This window comes from Clupea harengus, chromosome 13 (assembly GCF_900700415.2).
Source record: "Clupea harengus chromosome 13, Ch_v2.0.2, whole genome shotgun sequence".
Lineage (NCBI taxonomy): Eukaryota > Metazoa > Chordata > Actinopteri > Clupeiformes > Clupeidae > Clupea > Clupea harengus.
The window spans coordinates 26,650,655-26,675,863 of NC_045164.1; the positions used below are offsets into that span (position 1 = coordinate 26,650,655).

The 25,209-nt window shown below is 48.6% G+C and overlaps 3 protein-coding genes across 14 annotated transcripts in view; 2 read left to right on the forward strand and 1 right to left on the reverse strand.

Annotated features, from left to right (window-relative positions):
* Nucleotides 1-469: 469 nt before the first annotated feature.
* LOC105900270 (HPS6 biogenesis of lysosomal organelles complex 2 subunit 3) lies at nt 470-3,626 on the reverse strand. The gene has a single exon (XM_031579026.1). The coding sequence runs from the start codon at nt 2,348-2,350 to the stop codon at nt 527-529; it is 1,824 nt and encodes a 607-aa protein (XP_031434886.1). The 5' UTR covers nt 2,351-3,626; the 3' UTR covers nt 470-526.
* An 18-nt stretch (nt 3,627-3,644) lies between these two features.
* On the forward strand, nt 3,645-10,094 carry nsmce4a (NSE4 homolog A, SMC5-SMC6 complex component). The gene is given in 12 exon segments (XM_031579028.1): nt 3,645-4,295; nt 4,941-5,230; nt 5,563-5,643; nt 5,936-6,066; nt 6,638-6,747; nt 6,749-6,778; nt 7,838-7,937; nt 8,645-8,735; nt 8,873-8,967; nt 9,141-9,189; nt 9,353-9,438; nt 9,756-10,094. Coding segments are annotated over 11 exon segments (1,056 nt in total). The 5' UTR covers nt 3,645-4,295; nt 4,941-5,019; the 3' UTR covers nt 9,828-10,094.
* A 2,561-nt stretch (nt 10,095-12,655) lies between these two features.
* The window catches only part of tacc2 (transforming, acidic coiled-coil containing protein 2), an 83,061-nt gene continuing 70,507 nt past the window's right edge, over nt 12,656-25,209 (forward strand). For 7 of the 12 annotated variants that reach the window (XM_031579012.2, XM_031579018.2, XM_031579019.2 and 4 more), the window contains exon 1: nt 12,656-12,858. In XM_031579012.2, coding sequence (XP_031434872.1) covers nt 12,748-12,858 — 111 coding nt within the window. In that variant the 5' untranslated portion in view covers nt 12,656-12,747. Of the gene's footprint in view, nt 12,859-15,501; nt 15,672-21,524; nt 21,674-23,772; nt 23,845-25,209 lie in introns of those variants that run through there. The other 5 variants (XM_031579015.2, XM_031579021.2, XM_031579023.2 and 2 more) reach the window with 2 other exon arrangements.

Genomic DNA, 25,209 nt, shown 5'->3' on the forward strand with positions numbered 1-25,209 from the left:
TTTGAACAAACCCAAGATATGAAGATGAAAAGCTATAAGGCCTGTGAATGAACTAACAGTCATAGGCATACAATCATGGAATCAAAAAATAAATATATAAGAAAAATAAAAGAAAATAAAAGTAAATAAAAAGAAAGAAACAGCAGAAGGATAACCTTTGGTTGGACTGTTAGGCAAGGTCACATTAGGTTACTCCCATGCGACCAAAAGGCTGCATAGGTCCTGGGTGGATTAGTGCCTTATATAATCTGCATGTTTTCAAAAGAGCAGCCTTCACCTGCTTTGATCATCATATCAATGCTCAAATTCATATTCATATTCATTCACAAAGCTTTTAGTCTAAACATCGCTTTAGCCTTCTCACATCAGTCCCCTACCCTTCTCTTCGCTGAGACTGTCACCCCCCATACACAAAATGAGCTCTGTGTAATTGGTCTCGTGACCAAAGTCAGTGAGAGAGAGAGGGGGGGGGGGGGGGGGATTGGTCAGATAGCCTGTTGAGGGGGAGAAAAAAACAAAGGCACCGTTAGACAGGATTGAGGGGCGCCGCCACTCCGGCCCCAGAAGAAGTCCTCGGCTTGGAGTCGTGGCGGTCCAGGGCGGGCTTGGAGTCGTGGCGGTCCAGGGCGGGCTTGGAGTCGTGGCGGTCCAGGGCGGGCTCGGTCGCAGCCCTGGGGAGCCCTTTGGTCTGTCGTCGCGGGGGGGTCGGGGGGGGGAAGGTGGGGGACTGGAGGATGTCGGCGTATCTCTGGCTCGGCTTGGTCTCCCGCAGCAGCACCTTGTTGAGCAGAGGCTTCAGGAGCCCGATGGTGAGCTGGCTGCCCTGCCTGGGGAAGGGGAAGGGCCCGGCGGGTCCCTGGGCATTGGGGAACGGGAAGGGCCCGGCGGGCCCCGGGGCGTTGGGGCAGGAGGGGAGGTTCTTCAGCACGATGTTGAGGATGCTGGTGACCGTGACGTCCTCGGGGCAGAGCGCCCACAGCAGGTCCAGGTACGGGTCCAGGCTGCGGTGGTGGGACACCTCGCAGAGCAGCGTGGTGAAGATCTCCTTGTTGAGCAGCGGGCTCTGCCGGCAGAACCGCTCCGCCACGCGGGTCACCCGCTCCCACTGCTCCGCCTCCATGAGGATGCGCAGCGCCTGCATGACGGCGTTGGGCCGTTGGCTGCACAGCAGCAGCTCCACCTCCAGGTCCTGGTGCCGCCGGCCGCCGTCCGGGAGCACCGTCAGGGCCCGCTTGTAGAGGGGAAGGCTCTCCGGCGACTCCTTCACCCCGTAGCTCCAGGTGGACGACGAGGACGAGGATCCGGCCTGCTGCTGCGCCAGCTCCAGAAACCGGGGCAGCCAGCTGGGCTGGAACCGGAACACCGAGTGGCAGAGCAGTTCGAACACGGGCAGCGCCACGTTGGCAGGGGCTTGCTTCTGCTGGCCGTTGTGGTGGTGGTGGTGGTGGTGGAAATTGGACACGGACTGGATGGGTGCGAGGACCGTCTTCCAGACCTCGGCGGGGGCTTTGGTGGACATCGAGCCCTCTCCGTTACACCGCAGCTGGAGGACAGCCTGCAGCGCGCGCCAGGCTTCGCTGGGGAAGGTCTGGAAGACGAAGTTCAGGTAGAGCAGGTGTTCCCGGTCCACGTCGGAGCCGAGCAGCCTGCTGACCTCCTGCTGCACCAGGGTCTCGCCCAGGCCCTCCAGGTCCTTCTCCGAGGCCGTCACCAGAGTCGCTTTAATACTCTCCAGTGCAACCAAACTCTTCAGCTCGCTATCCAGGGAGCACAGCAACTTCTCGCTACCACCATTGCCCTTTGCGATGTCAGTGGGCTTCAGACCGCCGAGGTAGTCCCTGAGGATGGCGGCCAGGGAGATCGGAGCCTGAAACATGCCCCCTTTCTTCAGCCTCTCGGCGGTCAGCTGTGTGCTTCCAAGGCTCCTCTGTTGGTAGTATTTACAGGCCTCTTCAAAGACGGCCTCCACGAGAACCGCACTGGAGCTGAGCATCTCGGCGTGGCCGGGGGACTGTTTGTTCTTCAGGTCTGCCTCCCTGCGCATCACCACAAACAGGCCCGTGTCGGAGAGCAAGTGTGGGGTGTCGTTCTCCAGGTGGTTCACGAACAAGAGGCTCTCCCTCTTCAGGGGGATCTTTTCCAGCTCCCGGCCACATTTAGTGTCAATCAAGTACAGCGTCCGGCCCACGGTCAGCGCTAAGACGTCGCGATAAACGCTCAGGCTGTTGTGCGTTCCACAACTCGCGAGGCAGTTGTCGGGCAGTTTGTACACGTGCCGCAGAACTCCGTCCTTCTGCACCTCACACACCCACCCTGTGCCGAGGAGGAACAGGATGCCGCCGCTTCCCATCGACGCAAATCCATATATGGCTGGTGGGCTGATGGCTGAAAGAGCTCCTATGCAGTCTGTGACGAGGCCCTTGAAATCAGACTCCCGGTTCGCGGGAGAGGCCCTCTGATGCAGAACACCCTCACATGTGGAGCTGACTCTAAACAAGTCATTCTGAGGTGACCACGTCAGGAAAATTTAGAGACAGTCCCTAGAGATTTATCCTTGGCATCATCCGAAAACAGGTAAACATTCTCGCCTGAGCTGATTACCATGTAACGGGGATTGTTGTGCAGTGCGATTTTGACCCCTCCTAGGTTGATACCCCCTTCGTCCACTTCAAAGGTTCTTTTGCAGATGCAGTACCTGAAGTTATTGCGGTTTGCATTGACGGCAGATGAGCTTTCCGACGGAGGCCTCTCCTCACACCACACAATGAAATTTAGACTGACACAGACTGATACGACTCGGGCTCGGGGGCAATTGCATAGGTCCACAGCTTGTAGCAAATGCCAACCTGATTTCCGTTCCGAAAATTTCCAGAATTCCGCCTTGCCGTTTTCGAATACCACAATTAGTACTGCAACACCACTGTCTTTGTTGTTGTCCAGATAAACGACGTCCACGATTGGTGCCGTTTTGGTTAATACTAAATCAAGATACTTCTGACATTGTATTAAATGTGGTCTCTGAAATTTGTCAAATGTCATTAGACCACACTTAGGTTTACGAAGAATGACATGGATGTGGCGTCCATCAGGACTGATTCTAACGTCCGACAAACCATTTTTTGAAGAATTGTTTAAAAAAGTGTGCTTTAAAAACTCATTTAAATCTTTACCTTTTGTAAAATCACCAAAATCTGTCACTTGATCAAGAGCAAGTCGCGTCATATTAACTGGGACAGGAGAAGCGTTATAGCTATAAAGCTAGCAGACGCTGCAAATCCGAATTCCTGAGTCCTTTAGCTTGACATGACTTCCATGAGAAGAGATGGGACAGTCCACACACGCAAGAAAAAGTGTCCGTACTTTGTCAGTTTTGATATATCCATTCTCTTCCGTATTTCACATGGCAGCGAACCGAAATCGTTTTCAAGTTGTTTAACATTGTCCAAAACCCGAACGCTAGCTAGATGTTTCCCCTGTTACCCTCCTGACATCACGAGTTTGTTAATTTCCGGAAACCCAGGGATTTTTCTCAAATGGGAGGGGTATTGGGTGGGCGTGCACTGACACGGTATGCTGCGAGGGACCCTTGATCTTTTGAAGCCATGATACGATGTCCACCTCTTAACGTGAGCAAAGTCTTTTTTTATTATTTTGAGATTTTGCAGTTAGCTAATACACTAAACATGCATGTCAGAAGAATGTTCATGAGGTTGTATAGCCAGCTGTGAAATGAACTAGGCAACAGACTAGATTACAATATTTCAATATAAACAGTGGTAAGTGTACCGTGGATCTTGATCTCTACCTATGCCTAGGCATGTTTGTTTAATTTAGATTAATTCAGATTCGGGACATGAATATAGTGTAGTTTGTAATGTTACTGTTATAATGTCAATGCTAATAATGTTATGTTAAAGGAACGACCATTGCCGATCAGCAAATCACAGCAAAAGAGTTTCCTTGTCACTTCATCATCATTATTATAATTTTTATTATTATTATTATTGCTGTAGTGTAACCAGTAAAATACAAAACTTTACAGGGGAAAACAGATTATCTTTGCTGTAACCTTAAACATTGTAACGGTAGGTGGCAGTCAATGCACAACGATACAACAGAGTACCCAGAAAATGAAAGAGCAAGAATTATTCAGCTTCCCGCCATGTAAAGGAACCAGGAAGAAGTGAACACCGTGACGTTAGTTGTTAGATTGTGAGTTAATGTTTTTTTATGTGATATAAAGCTATGCTGTGAAAAGTCTTTTCAGTGACGAACATAACCGTCAAGTTAACCAGGTTAGTTTGATGGTGCGGGGATGTCAGCATTGTATTTAGCATGTAATGTGCAGTTTAAGCAATGTTTACCTCGGACAACAATAAGGTAGCGGTAACTTATCAATTTAAACCAGTGGCGCTAGCCTTTCACTTTCTATTTCTATTGAGCTAGCTGGCTAGCTAAATACATGTAAGACCCCGGGGATAAAGGTGACGCAATTAGCCAGTTAATCAACAATTTAGCATGTGTCACTTTCATGATACAGGTATCCACAGTTAACCGTGCTAACGGGACAGTCAGGAAAGCTTTGCGAAAAAGCTAGCTACAAACTGTACAAACATTTGTGTTACACAGCCAGGCCAGCTTTCGAACCCGTTTGTATTCTCATATAGACAAGCACGTTGGTCTTCTGGATTGGACTCTGCATACACATGTAAACAAACAGATCATTTGCACCTTGCATCTACCTAGCTCATATTGTTAATTATGTATCACTTAAAATAAGAGACGTGTGCAGAAATAACCTACCATGGCCTGATGACATAGCTTTCATCCCTTTGTATATGGGAGAGATTAGATATGAGTTTGTCCATTAATCAGTCTTACAGTTTCGAATATAAAGGTAATGTATAATATAATGATCTTAATCTATTTCTCGTACACAGCTGGACTCTGTATAGTCACTGAAGCTGAGGAAGGACAGAGGGAGTGAGAAGACCACCGCCACATACGCAGAATCAAAGCATGTCAGAGCCCAGGCGAAGGTCCACGAGAGGAGAGCAGCAGGAGGCCGGCTCCCAGACCAATGGACGCAGCAAGGCGGCGCGAGCCGCGGAGGTGGGCGAGGAGGACGAGGGTGGGGCTGGTCCGTCCACGTTCCAGGAGGAGGACGATGACCCGGCCCGACGGAGAGAGCTCCGGAGCCGGTACCGAGATCTCATCAACTCTGTTCAGCGTGAGTAATGGTTGAAACATTTAGTTTACATTTCGTCATTTAGCAGACGCTTTTATCCAAAGCGACTTACAAGGATGTATACACATTTTACACTTTACACTGATGGCACACTGCACATCAGGAGCAATTAGGGGTTCAGTGTCTTGCTCAAGGACGATTCGACAGGGAATCGAACTAGCAACCTTCTGATTACTAAATTACTTCTCTATCCTGAACCACTGTCTCCCTGAGTAATTGTTGAAACTGTGGACACAACCACTGAAAAATGTTAAGATGGTTGTCCTTCAGTGTTGATGATGTCGCTCACCAGCTGTTTGGTTTCTACTGCGCAGAGAATCGTGAGGATATGCTGAGCCCTGCCAACAACAAGCTGACTGATGTTCTGGAGGAAGCCAACAGACTCTTTGTCAACGGTTGGGTTCCATCTTTCTGCGCCTTATGCTCTTCTCTTCGGCATGGCACATGTTGTATCCAGATGTCTTGAACATGTTGTATCTTGCTCCACATGTTTTGAATAGTTGTACACATGCATCAACACTATGTCTGTGATGGGGTCTCTCACAGGTTAAATGTTAAACCTCTAAGATTTAGCACACACTTAAATGATGGGCAGACAAGTGTCATAGCCTGTCACATCCATATGTTCCAGACTCTCACTCTAACCATGATGATGATGATGATGAAGATGGTTTGTTCTTCCCGCAGTTCGGCAAGCAAGAGAGGCGGCTCTGGACGCCCATCTGCTGGTGCTGGCCACTGACCTCGGCAAGGAGAAAGCCAGCCAGCTGCACGCCGACGGCTCGGCCTTCGATCTCACAGCTTACGCTGAGCACTTGGTGAGTCGGAACTCAATGAGTTTGGAGACCCAGACTGGAGGTAGCCTCACGAGCAGCGGTGTGTGCCAGTCTGGAGGTAGCCTCACGAGCAGCGGTGTGTGCCAGTCTGGTTCTCATGTAGGGCGGTTCCAGACTGGCTCTCATGTGGGGCTGTTCCAGAGTCCTTGCATGCTGTCTACTCACTCTGTTGTTGAATAGTTCTACCTTTAAAAAGCTCTTGAAGACCCAACTCTTCAGAGAGCACCTCCTTTCCAAACTTGCACTTCCTCTCCCTTCCCTCCCTTCCTCTTCCTTTCTACCTCTCCTTATCCTTCCTCTAATGCTATCTCTCTAACTAGTACTTAACTCGCACTTACAGTATTACATTCCTGCACTTTTTTTATTTCTTATGTAAAATAGTATTTATTGTTACACTAGGTCTCTATTGCTCGTAGCTTGATTGCTCTCTCCTTTGTACGTCGCCTTGGATGAAAGCATCTGCTAAATGACTAAATGTAAATAGTAGCCATAAAACTGTCCTCTGGATCAGTGGTAGTTGTCTTGAATTAACTGTCTGTTTGTCCCCCAACAGCTCTCCTTCATGGGCATAAACCGTCTAGAGGGGGAGGATGATGAGGATGGCAGGACCACGGGCTATCTCCCTCCGGATGCTTGGCTCAGACTGAACAAGAAGGTGTCATCCCTTCAGAGTTGCCCCCCTTTTCCACTTCATGTGAGTCCTGTCATGTCAACACAGATGGCTAAAGACTAATGCTGAAATCGCTGGCTAATCAAACAGCCTTGCTAGCATGTTTAGGCGGTTGTCTAGCTTTGATAACTCCACTGTTGACCTGTTGTAAATATGGACTGGTTGTTTTAACTGGGTGTGTTGTTTAACTGGGTGTGTTGTTTTAACTGTCTGTTTTAACTGGGTCTGTTGTTTTAACTGGGTGTGTTGTTTTAACTGGGTGTGTTGTTTTTAACTGGGTGTGTTGTTTTAACCGGGTGTGTTGTTTTAACTGTGTCTGTTGTTATAACTGTGTGTGTTGTTTTAACTGGGTGTGTTGTTTTAACTGGGTGTGTTGTTCCTCAGGCTGGGTCTGTTGTTTTAACTGTGTGTGTTGTTTTAACTGGGTGTGTTGTTCCTCAGGCTGGGTCTGTTGTTTTAACTGGGTGTGTTGTTTTAACTGGGTGTGTTGTTTTAACTGTCTGTTTAAACTGGGTGTGTTGTTTTAACTGGGTGTGTTGTTTTAACTGTCTGTTGTTTTAACTGGGTGTGTTGTTTTAACTGGGTGTGTTGTTTTAACTTGTTTTAACTGGGTCTGTTGTTTTAACCGGGTGTGTTGTTTTAACTGTCTGTTGTTTTAACTGGGTGTGTTGTTTTAACTGGGTGTGTTGTTTTAACCGGGTGTGTTGTTTTAACTGGGTGTGTTGTTTTAACTGGGTGTGTTGTTTTAACTGGGTGTTGTTTTAACTGTGTCTGTTGTTTTAACTGTGTCTGTTGTTTTAACTGGGTGTGTTGTTTTAACTGGGTGTGTTGTTTTAACTGTGTCTGTTGTTTTAACTGTGTCTGTTGTTTTAACTGGGTGTGTTGTTTTAACTGGGTGTGTTGTTTTAACTGGGTGTTGTTTTAACTGTGTGTGTTGTTTTAACTGTCTGTTGTTTTAACTGTCTGTTGTTTTAACTGTGTGTGTTGTTTTAACTGTCTGTTGTTTTAACTGGGTGTGTTGTTTTAACCGTGTGTGTTGTTTTAACTGTGTCTGTTGTTTTAACTGGGTGTGTTGTTCCTCAGGCTGGGCTCCTTTGAGGCCGCGCCTCCTGAGCCCCGTCAGCGAGTGGAGAGGCAGAGGAGGGTGCCTAACAAGGAGGCCAAGAGGGTCATGCCTACTCAGGTACGTGCTGCCTACTCGGGTACGTGCTGCCTACTCGGGTACGTGCTGCCTACTCAGGTACGTGCTGCCTACTCGGGTACGTGCCGCCTACTCGGGTACGTGCCGCCTACTCGGGTACGTGCTGCCTACTCGGGTACGTGCTGCCTACTCGGGTACGTGCTGCCTACTAGGGTACGTGCTGCTGGGAGGCAGCCCCTCAGAACCTTGTCTTAGTTTTGCTGTAGTGCCATTTTTTTTTTTTCAAAAGCTTTTTAAAGCTCTCCAAATCCTACAGACAAGCTTCTTTGTTTAGTTAGTTAATTATTATTTCTTAATGGTGTTAACTAAGGATTTTACTCTTGTACACAGTGGGAATACATTACGTTTTAATTCGCTACTGGCTCATGCGTATGCATGAAGGCAAAAAAAAAAAAAATGTTTTGAGCCACGGACGGTCATTTGGTTCCTCTTTGCACAACAATGTGGAATTCTGTGCGGTTGCTGTCACCTGCATGAGAATGAAAAAGTCTCGTGGCCAGAGCTGTAAGGCAGTCTAATGGAGCCCCGTGTGTGTGTGTACGTCGAAATACCAACGTGCCACATTCTCAATCCATGGTCATTATTCTGGAGCACTTACTAGGAAAGCAGCCTGGCCGTTCTGTACTGTGATCCTGTGTTTCAAAATGCCCAGAAGGGTTAGCAGGTTTACCTTTTTGTTCTCGTAACAGCTGAAGAAAATGGCGGAATCACACCAGGAAGCCACGGAGAAAGAGGTGGAGAGGATTCTGGGATGCCTGCAGAGCTATTTTGCTGATGATCGTAAGTACTAACAGGCTGATGAATAACACAGATGATGTAAGGAGGAAGGAGGAGGAACTTGAACTGTTTAGGTTATTTTCGAATTTAATGTATGCAGATGCACGTCCATCTTTACTGTACCTTTCATCTGTCCACAGCGGAGTCTCCCATATCCTACTATGAGTTTGTCATAGACCCCACATCTTTTGCACGGACAGTTGAGAACATATTCCACACCTCCTTTTTGGTCAGAGTGAGTTTTCTTGTTTTTCTTTGAATTCATGATGGAGGAAGTTCTTCTTCTGGTCCCTGAGCCCACAGACTGCAGTCTTCAGTGGCCTTCTGGCTAAACATGCCTGTGTTCATGTGAGAGATGAACTGACATGAGAAATATTGTAACAAGCCTCCTCTACTTCTGTTGCGTAGGATGGCTTGGCTCGGGTTTACTTGGACGACGACAAGCTTCCTTGTGTCGGTAAGAACAGCTTGATCTAATGCTGTCTAGCTGCTTCAATGCTGCAGTATTATATCTTGGAAAAATGTTTCACACAATGTTGAACACTCTGTGTGTGTGTGTGTGTGTGTGTGTGTGTGTGTGTGTGTGTGTGTGTGTGTGTGTGTGTGTGTGTGGTCCACAGCCCCTGTGGAGGATGGAGAAGTCGAACCAGGAGGCACCACCAACAGACAGCAGTGCATCGTCTCCATCTGCCCAGCTGATTGGAAGGTAAAGCACTGCCTCTTACCCAGGATGCACTGCACATGTTCTTTATCAAACCTGTGGCTCCACATTCACGGTTTAAAATGTGAAGTGTGAGTGTGTGTGTGTGTGTGTGTGTGTGTGTGTGTGTATACATTCACATAGAGCAGGAGAGACATTGACTCCAGGACCTTTTTGTTGAATAAAGCCCATTTGACTTGAGGTTTTGTCACGCATCCAAGAACATATGATTTGTATAAAGCACGAAAAATGAACCAGCTAAACAAATGTCTCCACTCATAAAGTCACTTAGGCCTAATTCATTTGCTCAACTTGTCTTACAGGAGCTCATCAGAGTGTTTGAAATCAAAGAGGCCTTAATTCCCGCCCCTGCCCTCCCCCCTCAGGATGACTGAAGGCAGTCCTGGCATCTGGAGCTCGCCTTTGTTTCATCTTTCTGTTTTTACTGTTATTGTTATTTGTTGAGTTCATTTACATTATCTGTGTACTCTATTTATGTAATTTTAGTGCTTTGTATATAAATGTAAATTTTTTTCTACTTTGGGACTTGTTCAGGTGTGTGTGTGAGTAGTTGGTTGCTGTTGTAACTACTGAACATGAAGAAGAAAGATGGCGACGTTATTGTAGTAGAAATGCCCTTCAATAAACATTTATGCGACTGATTTGGGAGTGGCTTTTTATGTGTGCGTATGTCCGGCCCTTCTTCTCTCTGCTACCCCCAGATGGTGGGTCTTTGTTTTCATTTACCATGCCTGACCACAAGAGGGCAGTAATGGGCCCGCTATATCTTGAAGTGTGTAAGCACTGAATCCATGGCTAGAATGTTGTTCTATTTTTTATTTTTTTTTTACAAACTTGAACTAAGTGTTGTTGTTTCTTTTCTTAAAATCAATATAATCAAAGGTGTTATGACTGCTAAATCTGCAGGCATTCTACTGCCACTGTGATCTATAGGATGGAACATAATTTGACAGGCTTGAATGTGTTTACATGATATCTGAGCTTTACTGCCCCCTATCCTCATCTGGAAGTAGTGTCACTAAAAAACTAAAATCTCATCTGATTTTGGTCATGTATGCTACTAGTCAGCCAACTGCTGGCAATAAGACTATTGTGATATCTAGGGTACATTATTTTGCTAGTGGCATCATGAATAATCTACATTTCTATCTATACCTGCTGTTGCACCCAACTCGGTTACTACACCGAGGTCTAATCAACGTCAAAAGTTAGGACAGCACTTCTAAATTGTGAAATGGGGATTTGCTGATTTTTGCAGATGCCCTTAGGAATGAGGAAAGTTACCTATCTGATGCCCCGAGAATAGAGTACATGGATAAGAGTCTTGAATTCATTGATTGTAATGTAACTGGGAGTGTGTGTGTGGTTGTCCACAGTGCCCCCCTCAATGCCAGCCTCAGGGAGAGACAGGTGCTGATGAGAAAGAGGTGCGACAGCCCATATGCCCACAGGTTTGCCAAAGCTGGGATTAACTGCCCCCCTGTCTTTGATCCTGGTGACATCTGATGCGCTGAGAGTCAGCCGGGGCTTCTTGCTGGAGCGCCTCTCAGACCCTGCTGCAGTCCGCTCCGAACTCTCTGGCAACACCGGACCGTTTTGGGTTCCCATTGTATGGTGTCCCTCAGAGGTCAGAAGAAGCGACACGGCAACATCAGCAACACTGCCAACCAACTCCAAGGCATAGAGTTGCAGTAAGGTTAGTGCAATGTTGAGTGTAAGCAGTGTAGTTGCCACCTTGCACAGTTTGGGTTAAGAAAAGTGATGTTGTTCTTCTGTTTTGCTCATAGTCAAGAAGATGGTTTTGTATTCGGTAAGTGAATCCCATTCTTTGTTTTTGTCCTTTATCATCCATGAAAGCATATGCACATGTGGGAATAATTACTGAAAGTAGTTTATATATGCCAGGAAAAAAACTGGCCTCAACAACTGGCCTCTTGTGGGAATATTTTGCTAGATATTTTTGTGAATAGTGTAGTGGTGTGATGTTATAATGATGTAGAGGTAGAGATCATTTTGTTCAATTAGATATTGTAATGTATTTGAGTATTCCTAGGCAATAAGTAGGCGTGGAGGTAATAGGTCTGTTAATGGATTTAGCCCTTTGGGCTTCCATTCCACACACCTTCCCTTATCCGCTTCACTCTGCTTGATCTTCCCAATCGTGGGGTTAAATCTCCGCAGGCATGACACAGAGCAGGGCAGAGCCCAATCGTGGGGTTAAATCTCCGCAGTCATGACAGAGAGCAGGGCAGAGCTTGAATAAATGCCAGTAAATTCAAACTCAGTCAAGCAGTTGTGAATGAAAACCAAGCTTTTGTTCTAATTACACATACATTCTGAAATGTACTTCCATAAAACCCCGCCTGATTAGTGCCATCCTCTGTTCTTTAATCACAGTAATCTAGAGGTGTGGATCCAATGGAGAGCGGCTTACAGCGGCTAAAAGATAATGGCATGAAGATTTTTCCTTTTAATAAAAATATTCCTTTCATTCCCCGTGATTTTCGAGGTAGAATGTGAGATTTTTATTTTGTCCTTTTCCATGTTTTTATGCTCTGAATAGTCTTTTTCTGCCCCATTTTGGTTGAGTGGATTTTCCCCTCAGAAATGTGGCATTATCAGCTTCTCTGGAGCCTGTGGCGGTGGCATGTTCAAAAACACAGATGCTCTCTCCTGTAGATCACTCATTCCTCTCTACCTCCCTCCCTCTGCCTCTCTCCTTTCATCTTTCTCTCTCTCTCTCTCTCTCGATCCCTCTTTCCCTTTCTCTCTCTCTCTCCCTCCCTTTCTCTCGCTCCCTCTTTCCCTTTCTCTCTCTCCGTCTCTCCAGTATGTGTGAATCAGTAATAATAAATGGTTAATTTTCCTCCTCTGGTTGCCGTGACGCTCTGCTGAGCCGAGCCGCACAGCTGATCAAAGTGATATGATGCCAGCAGAGGAATGCAGGAGAGGCAGGCGGACCGCTCAGGTCACATTTATTTCATATCTCTAATTTGGCTATTTCTGGATATCCTAACCTTATATAACTAAGAACTATAGCATGTGTGTCAGTGGCTTACCCTAGGCATTGCAGTGGACTGGACTTGTTAGTCACTCGGCCACACAATCTCTCTCTCACACACACACACACACACACACACAGGCACACACACACACACACACACACACGTGCACACATACACGGACTAGTGCGCGCACACACAGGCACACTCGCACTCACACTCGCACTCAGTTGCCTTCTCACACTCGCTGTGGCCGGCGTCGAGATGCCATGCCGCTGCCAGTGTAGGGGCGATGCAGTTCTGCAGAGAGTACTTCTGCCAGCCGTGTAGCAGCGCACTCAAGTCTCCTGAGGAGGACATGGAATACGGGATGGGGAGCTGCATCGGAGTCGCGCGCAGCCAGGTAACCACGGCAGCCACGGCAGCCACCACGCAGCAAAACAGCTGAGAGGAGCGCGCAGTCAGAGAGGCGACAGAGACAGAGACAGAGAGGGAGAGGGAGATAGAGGGAGAGATGCACTGCAAAGGAGACGAGGAGAGCCGAGAGACGGGGAGAGGAACTGGAGAGAGAGATGGAGGAGCGGGGAGAGAAAGGGGAGAGGAGATGGAGAGATCTGGCTTCTGTCGCTGTGCAGATTCAGCTCCTTGTAGCGTAGCGACAGAGGGGTTAGCAACGGAGCTGGAGGAGGGCTGACGTCAGGAGGAGAGAGAGAGAGCGAGAGAGCGAGCGCCTGCCAGCAAGCAAGCAGGCCGAGGGAGAGGGAGAGATGCAGAGCGGAGCTGAGGAAGAGGAGGAGGAGGAGGGGGGGGGGGGGTGAAGAAAAATGGAGGAGGAGGGAGAGAGAATCTATAGGATGAAGACCGTGGGGGAGAATGAGGGAGGCGGTAGAAGAAGCTGAGAGAAGGCGCTTGATGGGGGGGGATAGTGAAACAGAGACAGTGGAAGGAGCAGCATTGAACAGCCCTGTCTGTTCTGTACTCTATACAGCAGGCTACAGGATAAGGAGCAGATCTCACTGTGTATTCAGCAGTATTGTCAGTCTTCCCATGAGTAGTCTTAAATACGCATAGTTGGCTTATGATGATAAAGATGGATGTCGTATCGGTGGAAGTGTACGAGCCTGCTCAGTTGGGATCTGGCGCCACACTTACTGTAGTGATGAAACTCTGTGTTCTTGCCGTTCTGTGTACCCTGAGTCTTTGGGAAGGGGGGGGGGGGGGGGGGTGCTGGGGTAGCATAGTTTCCAGCCATTAGCAGTCAGCCATCCGTCACCGAGCCAGCTACCCTGCAATTACTAGGGGTGGGTTGGGGGTGGCGTTGGTCGGATGCAGTGAAGAGGTCAGGCATGATGGGGTTTGTAGTCATCGCACAGCAGTGGTCGTGAGGGGTGATTGGATGCAGCCTCAGTGATGCGTGAGGATGGGGGGGGGGGGGGGGGGGGGGGGGGGGGGGGGGGGGGGGGGGGGGGGGGGGGGGGGGGTCGGTCATGTGTTGGTGCTGTGTGTGGGGAAATGTCATGACTGTCTGAGTCGGCCGAGTCTTCTGCGCTTTTTTGTTTTGTTTATCGCTCTGTTAGTATGTGTACCGCTATCAGCCTCGGTTCCTGCCGTTCCCACGCCATCACTCCCTGTGCTTGTCCCTGCGACCTTTCCTCCCTGCCGCTGTTTGTGTGACCCGTGACCTTTCCTCCCTGCCGCTGTTTCTGTGACCCGTGACCTTTCCTCCCTGCCGCTGTTTGTGTGACCTGTGGCCAAAGCGGTTCATGTCTGAAATATCTGCTCTGTTGAGGGTGAATTCTGTACACACACACACACGGGGAATATCTGCTCGGTTGGGGGTGCATACGGTACACACACACACACACACAGGGTGAATATCTGCTCGGTTGGGGGTGCATACGGTACACACACAGGCTGACAGTGGACAGTCAGAGAGTCAGTAGGGGATGGGACCCATGAGAGAGAGCTGGCGGGGGGGGGGGGGGGGTGCTTGAATAGTTTGAACATCAAGTCCCGTCCCGTCCTGTCCCCCCCCCCCCTCAGAGGCAAAAGAGGAGTGACTGTAGAGGAGAGAGGGGAAAGAGAGATAAAAGAGGGATAGATTGAGATACCATGAAAGAGAGAGAGAGAGTCGAGGAGGAGAGAGGGATGAAACAGGGACGGGGATCTGAAGACAGCATGAACATCAATACAAATCTAGCAGTGAAAAGAGGGAGAGAGGGAGAGAGGGACAGAGAGGGACGGAGAGGGACGGAGAGGGACGGCCGTGCGATGGAGAGGGACAGAGAGGGACGGAGAGGGAGAGAGAGGGACGGAGAGGGACGGAGAGGGACGGAGAGGGACGGAGAGGGACAGAGAGGGACAGAGAGGGACAGAGAGGGACGGAGAGGGACGGAGAGGGACGGAGAGGGACGGAGAGGGACGGAGAGGGAGAGAGAGGGACGGAGAGGGACAGAGAGGGACGGAGAGGGACGGAGAGGGACGGAGAGGGACAGAGAGGGAGAGAGAGGGACGGAGAGGGAGAGAGAGGGACGGAGAGGGACGGAGAGGGACGGAGAGGGACGGAGAGGGACGGAGAGGGACGGCCGTGCGATGGAGAGCTGCTGTGTCATGGTGCGGGGCCCAGAGCAGGAGGCAGGAGGCCAGAGGCATGCGCTTGAGGAGTGAGAGTGAGATTGGGCTCTCCTGCTCTCCTGCCCTCCTGCCAGGTCTGGGTGTTTGTTTACAGTGTTACCTAGGACCCCGTCTGTCCCAGCTGACCCTCGGGCGTCCTCTCGGCCACTCAGCGAGAGAGCTTCCCCCCTAAACATCCCCCTCACACTGCCAACACCCCCGCCCCACCACCACCACCCCATCAAAACACCCTCCACTCTCCCACCCCGTCCCATGTCATGCCATTGACGCAACTGACAGCTCCAGTTCCCCCCCCCCCCCCCCCCCCCCTCCCGCCTCGTTCACCTCTCCACCTCATCTTCACCCCCTAATAGCCCCCCCCCTCCCCTCCCCTGCCCTGGACTGGGAGCAGATATAGCACTGCTGTGTTCTCATCCTCTGTCAAAGGGGGGGAAAGCAGGCAAGACAGTCCCATAACAGTTGCTTCTCCCAACAACAGCCCCCATAATTTAAGAGCTGCGACTGCTGAGGTGCAGACATCAACCAGAGGAGAGCCCGAGGGTTTCGGGTTACTCTCTCTGTGCTTCCTCTCTTTAGAGCTGGGTGAGTGTGTGTCGCTCTGTGTGCATGTCTGCGTTATGTTTAAAGGTCTTGAGATGTGTTTGTGTGTCCGTGAAAAGAGACGGATCGGTTGTGTATCAGTCTTTGGTTTTGAAGCCAACTCCCAGAACACATCTGGCAACAGATGCAGGACGGGCCGGTCAATGAGATTAATTATTTACACGCCTGCATTATTTACACAAGAGGCAAATCCTCTGCCGTCATTGACTGACTAGTAAACAACTACCGTCTGTCTTGTTGATATTTGGGGGGTGGGGGGTTGTTGTTGTTGGATAGTCGTCTCAGTCTGGCTCCACTCAAAATAGAGCTTGCCTAACGTGGGGCTGGAGGGTGAAGCAGTGGTCAGTGGTCTCTGGGGAGAGCTGTGTGTGGCAGGAGGGTGAAGGTGGTCTCTGGGGAGAGCTGTGTGTGGCAGGAGGGTGAAGGTGGTCTCTGGGGAGAGCTGTGTGTGGCAGGAGGGTGAAGGTGGTCTCTGGGGACAGCGGTGTGTGGCAGGAAAGGTGAAGCAGTGGTCGCTGGGGAGAGCGGTGTGTGGCAGTGGTCAGTGGTCTCTGGGGAGAGCGGTGTGAGGCAGTGGTCAGTGGTCTCTGGGGAGATCGGTGTGTGGCAGGAGGGTGAGGCAGTGGTCAGTGGTGAGTGGTCCCTGGAGAGAGAGGTGTGTGGCAGGGAAGAGGATCCTGCTCCGCTCCCCGGCTGAAAACAGCACCGGAGGATTAGCCTCGTTTGTTTGGGTGACTTTGAAAAAATTGCTGGGGTACTCAGTGGAATGCTGTCCAGAATGGGTGAGGAGTTGTGTGGGTGGGTGTGTGTGTGTGTGTGTGTGTGTGTGTGTGTGTGTGTGTGTGTGTGTGTGTGTGTGTGTGTGTGTGTGTGTGTGGTGTTGTGTGTGGGGAGAGCGACTGAGGGGAGGGGAAAAGGGGCCAGGCTCGATTGTCTGCTCATCATATGACTGCAGTTCTAGCTCTTGCGGTGCTGACTGTGGGGGAAAAAAAAACAGGTACCTCCTACCATTCTCACTCGCACGGGGAGGAACAGAGCCCTGTCCCACTCGCACTCACACTCTCTCCCACATGCCTGACGAGCTCTCCCTGCTCTCCACGCACCAACGGCCTGCTGGGATATGACAGAATCTTAAGCCCTGTCAGGTAAATAACTACATAGGCTTTACTTCATGTGCTTCTCTGGCTGGAAACAGTGGAGTGTGCTGGTGGAAATCTCTGTGTTGGACTGAAGCTACTGAGGAGGCTGTTCCCTGTGCTGTGTAGTGCTGTGCAGTATGAAGTCATGGCCCATGTGTCTTGTAGTGCTGTGCAGTGTGAAGTCATTGCCGGTGTGTCAGGAGAGGTAGTGTGTCTGGGAGATTCTGGGAGATTCTGGGAGGTTTATTTTGATAGGAAACACAAGCGCATGACACCACGCTGCAGGAGGAAAAGACCGAAATACATTCTGACTGATCCTAGCGCAGGAACGGGGGGGTGGAGAGTGTGTGTGTGTGTGTGTGTGTGTGTGTGTGGTGTGTGTGTGTGTGTGTGTGTGTGTGTGTGTGTGTGTGTGTGTGTGTGTGTGTGTGTGTGTGTGTGTGTGTGTGTGTGTGTGTGTGTGTGAGTGGTTGTGTGAGTGGGAGTGTGTGTGTGTGTGTGTGTTTGTTTGTGTGTGTGTGTGTGTGTGAGTGGTTGTGTGTGTGTGAGGAGCGTTGAGTCTATTTATAAAGCATTTCATATTCAGGTCAGTGCTTCCTGACAAACCTTGTACCCCTACCCAGCAGCTTGCCCAATCACATGATATCACACCACACAGAGAACCACACACACACACACACACACACACACACACCCTTGTGGTGTTAGGGGTCTGCTCAAGTGTACAGGACTGGACTGCCCAGTGTTGGCCAGCTGTTAGTATGAATCAGCAAGACCTACTTCAGCTTATTCAATTATTTATTTATTTGTTTTTTATTTTTATTCAGACTCACTGTTCCCACGGTCTGTATTGATATCGCGTTGCGTTGCGTATCGCTGTTGTCATAGTGATCTGGAAATGATAGCGCTTTAGTGCCCACTCCTGATGCCTCTGTAGCCCCCTAGTGTGTGCTGCCTCTCTGTGGTCAGCTGCTGGAGCTCAGCAGATATCACACAGGACCGTGTTTAGTAGGTATCCACCCACCTATAATTATTTCCTCTCTGTGTGTGTGTGTGTGTGTGTATTTGTATGTGTGTGTGTGTGTGTGAGTGTGAGTGTGAGTGTGTGTGTGTATTTGTATGTGTGTGTGTGTGTATTTGTGTGTGTGTGTGTGTGTGTGTGTGTGTGTGTGTGTGTGTGTGTGTGTGTGTGTGTGTGTATGTATGTGTGTGTGTGTGTGTGTGTGTGTGTATTATGGAAGGGCCGACGGTACACCACCAGCAGGGGGAGACAGAGAGGGGCGTTGCTTGACTTGTTGGCTTGTTGTCTCGGGCCTAATCTGAGCCCGGGCCGACCCGTGGCGTTGGCGTCCGCAGACGGAGCCTCCGCCCTGCTCTCAGACAGCACAATCTGGCACCTGATGTATGCCAACAGGATTAGCCCACTGGGATTACCCTCTGTGCCCTGGGCACTGGGTCACTCGCTCGCTCACTCACGCCCAAAATCTCCCTAAACAGATTAGAGCGTAGTGCGGCACCTTCCAGGGGCAGGTCAGCTAGACAGCCAATTCCAGCATTAAAAGATAAATATTATATAATAATAATAATAATAATAATAATTCATTTCATTTGTAACGCACTGAAGAATCTCAGAGTGCCAAATAGTGAGTATACACTATTAATTATAGTGAGTATACTATTACGAATATTATTGAGTATACACTATTAATTATAGTGAGTATACTATTACGAATATTATTGAGTATACACTATTAGTAACAGTGCCTGTATAGGGGCGAGTAAAATCTATACAATACAATATGCATCATGTGGCCATATTTCTCTAATTTGACAAATGCAAAGTAGCTTATTCTGGGAAGTGTTCTATGTTCTATTCTCCCCAATGTCCAGGTTTATTATTCCCCTTGGTGCTTGAATCACCCGTGCAACGATTCTCCTGTCTCCTGACTTATCGGACTGCTTCTCTGCGCGTGTATCTTATCTCACCAGTGGCTGCTGTGACTGCTCTGAGTCGTCAGATGTGTGCGATGAGTATCTGGGGCGTCTTGGAGTGTGTGAGTGTGTGAGCGCACGCAGGAGAAGATGATCAACGGGCTCTTGAGTTTCCTCTTGATTGTGCAGAGGAAAGAGGGATGAAAGATGGAAAGAGTGGAAGAGAAACAGGCAGAAAGAAGGGAAGAGATAGCAAGTGTCTGATTCAAAAGAAGGAGATAAATATAGAAGAGGAGGATGAGTCATCAGTACCAGGACTGGACTGGATTATTTTGGGAGCTGTAAACTATGAAGCTGTTTTTGCTGTCAGTGACCAACATGAAACTTGTGTCTCTCAGAGTGAACTAGATGTTTATCTTGTGTCTCCCTCTCAGTATATAAACTGGATGTTTATCTTGTGTCTCCCTCTCAGTATGAACTGGATGTTTATCTTGTGTCTCCCTCTCAGTATATAAACTGGATGTTTATCTTGTGTCTCCCTCTCAGTATATAAACTGGATGTTTATCTTGTGTCTCCCTCTCAGTGTGAACTAGATGTTTATCTTGTGTCTCCCTCTCAGTATATAAACTGGATGTTTATCTTGTGTCTCCCTCTCAGTGTGAACTAGATGTTTATCTTGTGTCTCCCTCTCAGTATATAAACTGGATGTTTATCTTGTGTCTCCCTCTCAGTATATAAACTGGATGTTTATCTTGTGTCTCCCTCTCCATATTAACTGGATGATTTTACTGGATCTCTCCCAGTGCCAGCACGATGCCTGATATTAATGGATTATGTAAGCTGTTGGACATTCCTGGAAATTTCTGACATGCATGCGATTTTAGAGGGATGATTGGGCAATGTAATGACACATTTATATGAGACGTTTCTCTCCAGAAAAATAGAGAACGAGTAAACTAGTATTACACTCATTAAATGAAATGTGTGTGTCCTCCCCCTTAACCTCTCTGAATGTGCCCTGTAGTGTGTTTGGCCTGGGTTAGACTGGAGAGGACTTAGAGTGTACTTCTGGGATGATCCTCCCTCTCCTCGTATACACACACAATCACACACAATCACACGCAATCACACACATCGGCACTCCCACCAGATGTGAAGACCACAAAGCTGATCGTTTAACACCCACTTCTTTCCCTCTCCCTCTCTCCCTCCTCCTTCTCCCTGTGTTTTTAGAGAGTGTGGTTCTTGTCAGTGGTTCTTGTCAGTGGCTCGTGTCAGTGGTTCTTGTCAGTGGTTTTCCTTTGCACAGGCGTTTCCACCGGCAGCTTTTATTCAGCCTCAGCTCCATTTGACTTGGCTAGCATCAGCTGATTGGGTTTGCCTAGCAGACTGGGCCTAAGATAATTACTCTGTGTGTGTGTGTGTGTGTGTGTTAGTCCTCATTTATGTTGTTAGGTTGTGGGAGTCATTTAGTGTGTGTGTGTGTGTGTGTGTGTGTGTCTGTTGTTGTGTGTGTGTGTGTGTGTGTTTGTGTAATAGTGTGCGTGTGTGTGTGTGTGTGTGTGTTTGTGTAATAGTGTGTGTGTGTGTGTGCGTCTGTTTGTGAGGCTTGTTAGGCAGTGTCTGGTATTTCATACGTGACTGGATTACATGTCGTACACACCTGTAAGAGAGCAGTTTGTTAAAGCCCCACTGTTGATTCATGGGAGAGGAAACAGAGAATCCTAATCAATCTGTTTTCCTGCTTTTCCACCCACTTCCATCCAAAGGGTGCAGCTTGAGCTATTACTTCTGGTGAGACGGTTAAAGTCATTTGTTTGGCTCCTCGTAAATACTAATATACTACTTTTCAAAGCTCACATGGTGAGTTGCACTTTGTGAAACTGTGAAACGATATGAGACTGAATGTACATTTAATCGGAATGAACCTCCTCTCCCTCACTCTTGGAGAAGGTTCTGTAGTCTGTCCAAGGTGATAGATAGATAGATGGATACTTTATTAATCCCGAGGGAAATTTAGGTCATCCAGTAGCTTATACACATATACACTTATACACCTCACCGACATACATACATAAATCACATATACATACACATAGGGAGAACGTATTCACACAGAGTGTTTCCAGATACAGGAAAGGGTCTGACCCTATTGTACAGAGTGCAATGATTTTGACAGTGTGTCGGTGTCCAGGAGGAAAGTGATCTTGTGCTGCTGGTGTGGATAGTGCAAAAAAATATAATGTTCTTGTGCTTGTGAGGATAGGTAGTGCAAGATAGTGATCTTGTGCTTGTGTGTTTGAAAAGTGCAAAGAGCAAATTGTTTGTCTGTCAAACAGTGAATAAATGCTGGTGTGTTTTGAGTGCCACTCCTGTTCCTGTTCATCTGGATTGTCAGGTATAAAAGATCCCCTCCAGACCTGATTCACATTTACTCTGCGTGGGAGGCGGTCCAGTGCTCCCAGTTTTCCCCGGAGCCTCTGCTCCTGCCAGGAGAGAGAGAGCGGCGTTGCACTTTGTTCTGGAAGAAAGCTCTGACATCACGGCCCTCTAATCTCAACACATGACAGTCAGACACACACACACACACACACACACACACACCCATGCTGACACACACACACATCTCATACCATTTGCATAACTCCCAAGGAACCTGAGAGTCGTTGAGGCAGTGCGCGCTAGTTTGCTGGCTGCCTGTGATACTTGCAGGTTGAGCTCACACGTCCATGTTTCTCTCTTCTCCTTCTTGGTCTAACTCAGCCGGTTCTAGTGGCGGGTTCTGGTTCTGCCGCTGCCGCTGCCGTGTAGGCTCTGCAGTGGACTGATGTGTGATCAGCTCGGTGACACCGTCTCTTCACCGTGAATCTCGCTCCACCATGGGCAACGACAACAGCACTCCGGACGTGCCGGTAAGGGACGTGCCGTGCCCCGCCACGCTACGCTACGCCGCAATCCTGAAATGCCAGAAGGGGGAGCCGACTTAACCTGACCTGGGGGCCTAGCCCTGGCAGTGGCGCTAACCCGTGTGCTTGTCTCTGTGTTGACTGGTGCGCTCGCTGGAGTGAGCTATGCTAAGTTACAGAGCTGCTGCAGTGGGCTGTTTACATTCCCACCCTGGAGCGGCGTGTTGGTGTCAAGCTGCCCTTGAGAAGCCCTGCACGTGCACCGCTACTGGGGGAGGCATGTGAGCGAGGGGGGGGGGGGGGGCTGTGCTGGGGATAGGACGGGGCACTGCAGGGCTGTGCTGCTCTTTTAAAGGCATTGTGGCTAACTGAAGCTGTGACTAGTTGCAGGTGCTGGCATGTTTGTTTGGGTGGCGTCCATGGCTTTGAGAGTTCTTATTAACACGGAAGACTTGCCAGAATGTGTTTGGGGTTAAGGAGAAAAGCATCACGTTCACCCTGCTTATCAGGGTCAGTCAGAGCAAGTCCACATGTGTCCAAATATAGCTGCTTCTTTGGGGGGGGGGGGGGAACTAACGAATGTAACACTTAATGGATGTTTATTAAGGCTTCAGTCATGCAGTATTCAGTATCAGCAAATGCATGCCAAAGTCATCACACACATGCCAAGGTCTTAATGCAGGTTAGATTTACTGACCCCAGAAAACTTGAAACAGAGGAAAACTAAGAATAAACCATGTGGGGTATTTAGCATAGCTTAGAGCTATAATATGAGCTTACAGCTATAATATGTAGTGGCAGCCATCTTGCCTTCTACCTTGATATCATTTCATCCTCATGGTGGTGGAAGATAATTTACTCGCCATTTAGGTGTTCCAGTAGTTAGTGTGTTTAGGTGTTCCAGTAGTTAGTGTGTTTAGGTGATCCAGTAGTTAGTGTGTTTAGGTGATCCAGTAGTTAGTGTGTTTAGGTGATCCAGTGTGTTTAGGTGATCCAGTGTGTTTAGTGTGTTTAGGTGATCCAGTAGTTAGTGTGTTTAGGTGATCCAGTGTGTTTAGTGTGTTTAGGGGATCCAGTAGTTAGTGCGTTTAGGGGATCCAGTAGTTAGTGTGTTTAGTGTGTTTAGGGGATCCAGTAGTTGGTGTGTTTAGTGTGTTTAGGTGTTCCAGTAGTTAGTGTGTTTAGGTGTTCCAGTAGTTAGTGTGTTTAGGTGTTCCAGTAGTTAGTGTTTTGTCTCAAATTGTCTCAGTTGGAAGTTTATTTCTTTGCCAAGTGATGATGCCTGCATCAAGTGTGTAATGATTTCCCCATGTGATGTGTCAGCCTCACAGATGGCCTAGAGAGCATTTGGGGACAGTGGAGATGTCGGAAGTCTCTAAAATCAGTTTGGGACAGTGACGGCGACATGTCATCTGTATGGATGTATGCAATGTTGTTCTATAAGCTGTGTGTGTTAATGTGAGTGTGTGTTGATGTGTGTGTGTGTGTGTTGATGTGAGTTGTGTAATTCAGGTGCATTCGTGAGGATCCATATATACGTATATACTTTGGACTGCAACAATCACAACAAATCCTTGCAAGACCCTGGAGGGGCTGATTTTTTTACTGATTTTTATAATAGTATCCTTGAGTCCTATCCGCCATGTCAGTGCTCTTAAACACAAGCTTCTAGATCATACTGATTTGTATAATAGTATCCTTGAGTCCTATCCAGCATGTCAGTGCTCTTAACAGAAGCTTCTAGATCATTAGCTGCTCTTAGTCGCTCTGTATTTCCTTCAAATGAGGCTCAGTCACCCAGAAAGACTGGAATTCAGGGATTATCTTAATAGGATCAATGTAAACATTCCTTATTTTTCTCTGGCTGAGCTTGTGGTCCAACGCTCCCTCCCCCCCTCCTTCTCTCTCTCTCTCTCTCTCTTTCTAACTCTGTCTTTGTATTTTCTCCGCATAAGGTTTTAAGTGCACTTGGTGTTTCTCCAAACACAACCGCGGCGTTGACCATTTGTGGCGTAGCATGACTCAAAGCTGCCGTACGGCCCTTGTCTTTCTCTCGTGATTATTGGGCGATGTGTTTTGTCTCTCTGTGCACCTCCCTTTCTCAGCCACAAGGGGGCACCTCTGACAACGTGGTGCTCTTCCCTCCTCACTCTGACCATTCAGAGCCTCAACATCAGGTAGTGATTGGCCACGCTTGGTCATGTGACGTGTGTTTACCCTGTGTGTGTGTGTGTGTGTGTGTGTGTGTGTGTGTGTGTGTGTGTGTGTGTGTGTGTGTGTGTGACTACATGTGTGTGATGGCATGCTTTCTATGACAGTCATGAGCCAAGTATGCAGGCATGCTGCAAGTCAGTGAAGAACATTGAGCAAAAAGATTACAAACAGCAACAATTGCCACAACACTGACTTCATTTGTTAGCAAATGTGTCTTAGGCACAGAGACAGATGTCTGCTTTAGTCCCCATGACATACAATCAACCAAAGGGCAGACTGACTGTTCAAATTGGGGGTTGGACATGGAGGGTGTGTGCGTATGCTTGTGTGTGTGTGTGTGTGTGTGTGTGTGTGTCTTAAAGGGTTAGGTGTAGACAGTTATTAGGGCCCCCCCTAATTAGGGGCCAGGGGAGCGATTTGAAAACAGGCTTGAGGGGGGAGGTGTACAGACACACAGCGTGTGTGTGTGTGTGTTTGTGTGTGTGTTTGTGTGTGCGTGTGTCTGTGTGTGTGCGTGTGTCTGTGTCTGTGTCTGTGTGTGTGTGTGTCTGTGTGTGTGTATCCTAAAGCCCTTGTATGTCTCAGGCTACTGTATGCGCATGCGTGTGTGCTTGCTCTAGTGTGTGTGTGTGTGTGTGTGTGTTTGCCTGTGTTTGCAGGTCACGACAGTAACCAAAGTTTGACTGTTTGAAAGGCGATCCCCTCCAGGACTGACAGGCTGGACCTGAACTTTGACCTATTTCAGCATTCACCTGCAGTGGGACTGTTAAAGTGCAACCCCCAGTCCCTCAACAGGAACAGGACAGTGCATGAGAGAGAGAGGGAGAGAGAGAGAGAGAGAGAGAGAGAGAGAGAGGAGGAAGGGGAGGGGGAATCACGGAGAGAGAAAAGGAGGAGGGGCCACCGTCTGGGCAGTTGTGTGGAAAGAGTTTGCAAGGAGGAGGGAGTGAGAGAGCGAGAGAGAGAGAGAGAGAGAGGAGAGAGAGAGGGGAGGGGTGAGAGAGAGAGAGAGAGAGAGGGGAGGGGAAATCCACTCAAGTTTCTTGTGGCTACCCCAGTGTCATTCATTCATTCATTCAGTCAGTCAGTCAGTCAGTGAGGCAGACAGACACACACACAGACAGACGGACTCAGTTCTGTCCAGCGCTGCTCGCCTCTCTCCGTGAGATTTTGGGGGTTTTTCCTTTTGCTCGCTCTCTCTCTGATCCTGCAGCCTCACGGACGCCAAAGCTGCCCTCGCAAGGGCAATGGAAATATAGCAGAGGAGCGACAGATCCTGGAAGAGGGAGGGAGAGAGGGAGGGTGGACGAGAGGGATAGAGAGGTACA

Bases quoted from the DNA above. Each gene is read 5' to 3' on its own strand.
- LOC105900270 (XM_031579026.1), bottom strand. From the start codon at position 2,350: ATGGGAAGCGGCGGCATCCTGTTCCTCCTCGGCACAGGGTGGGTGTGT.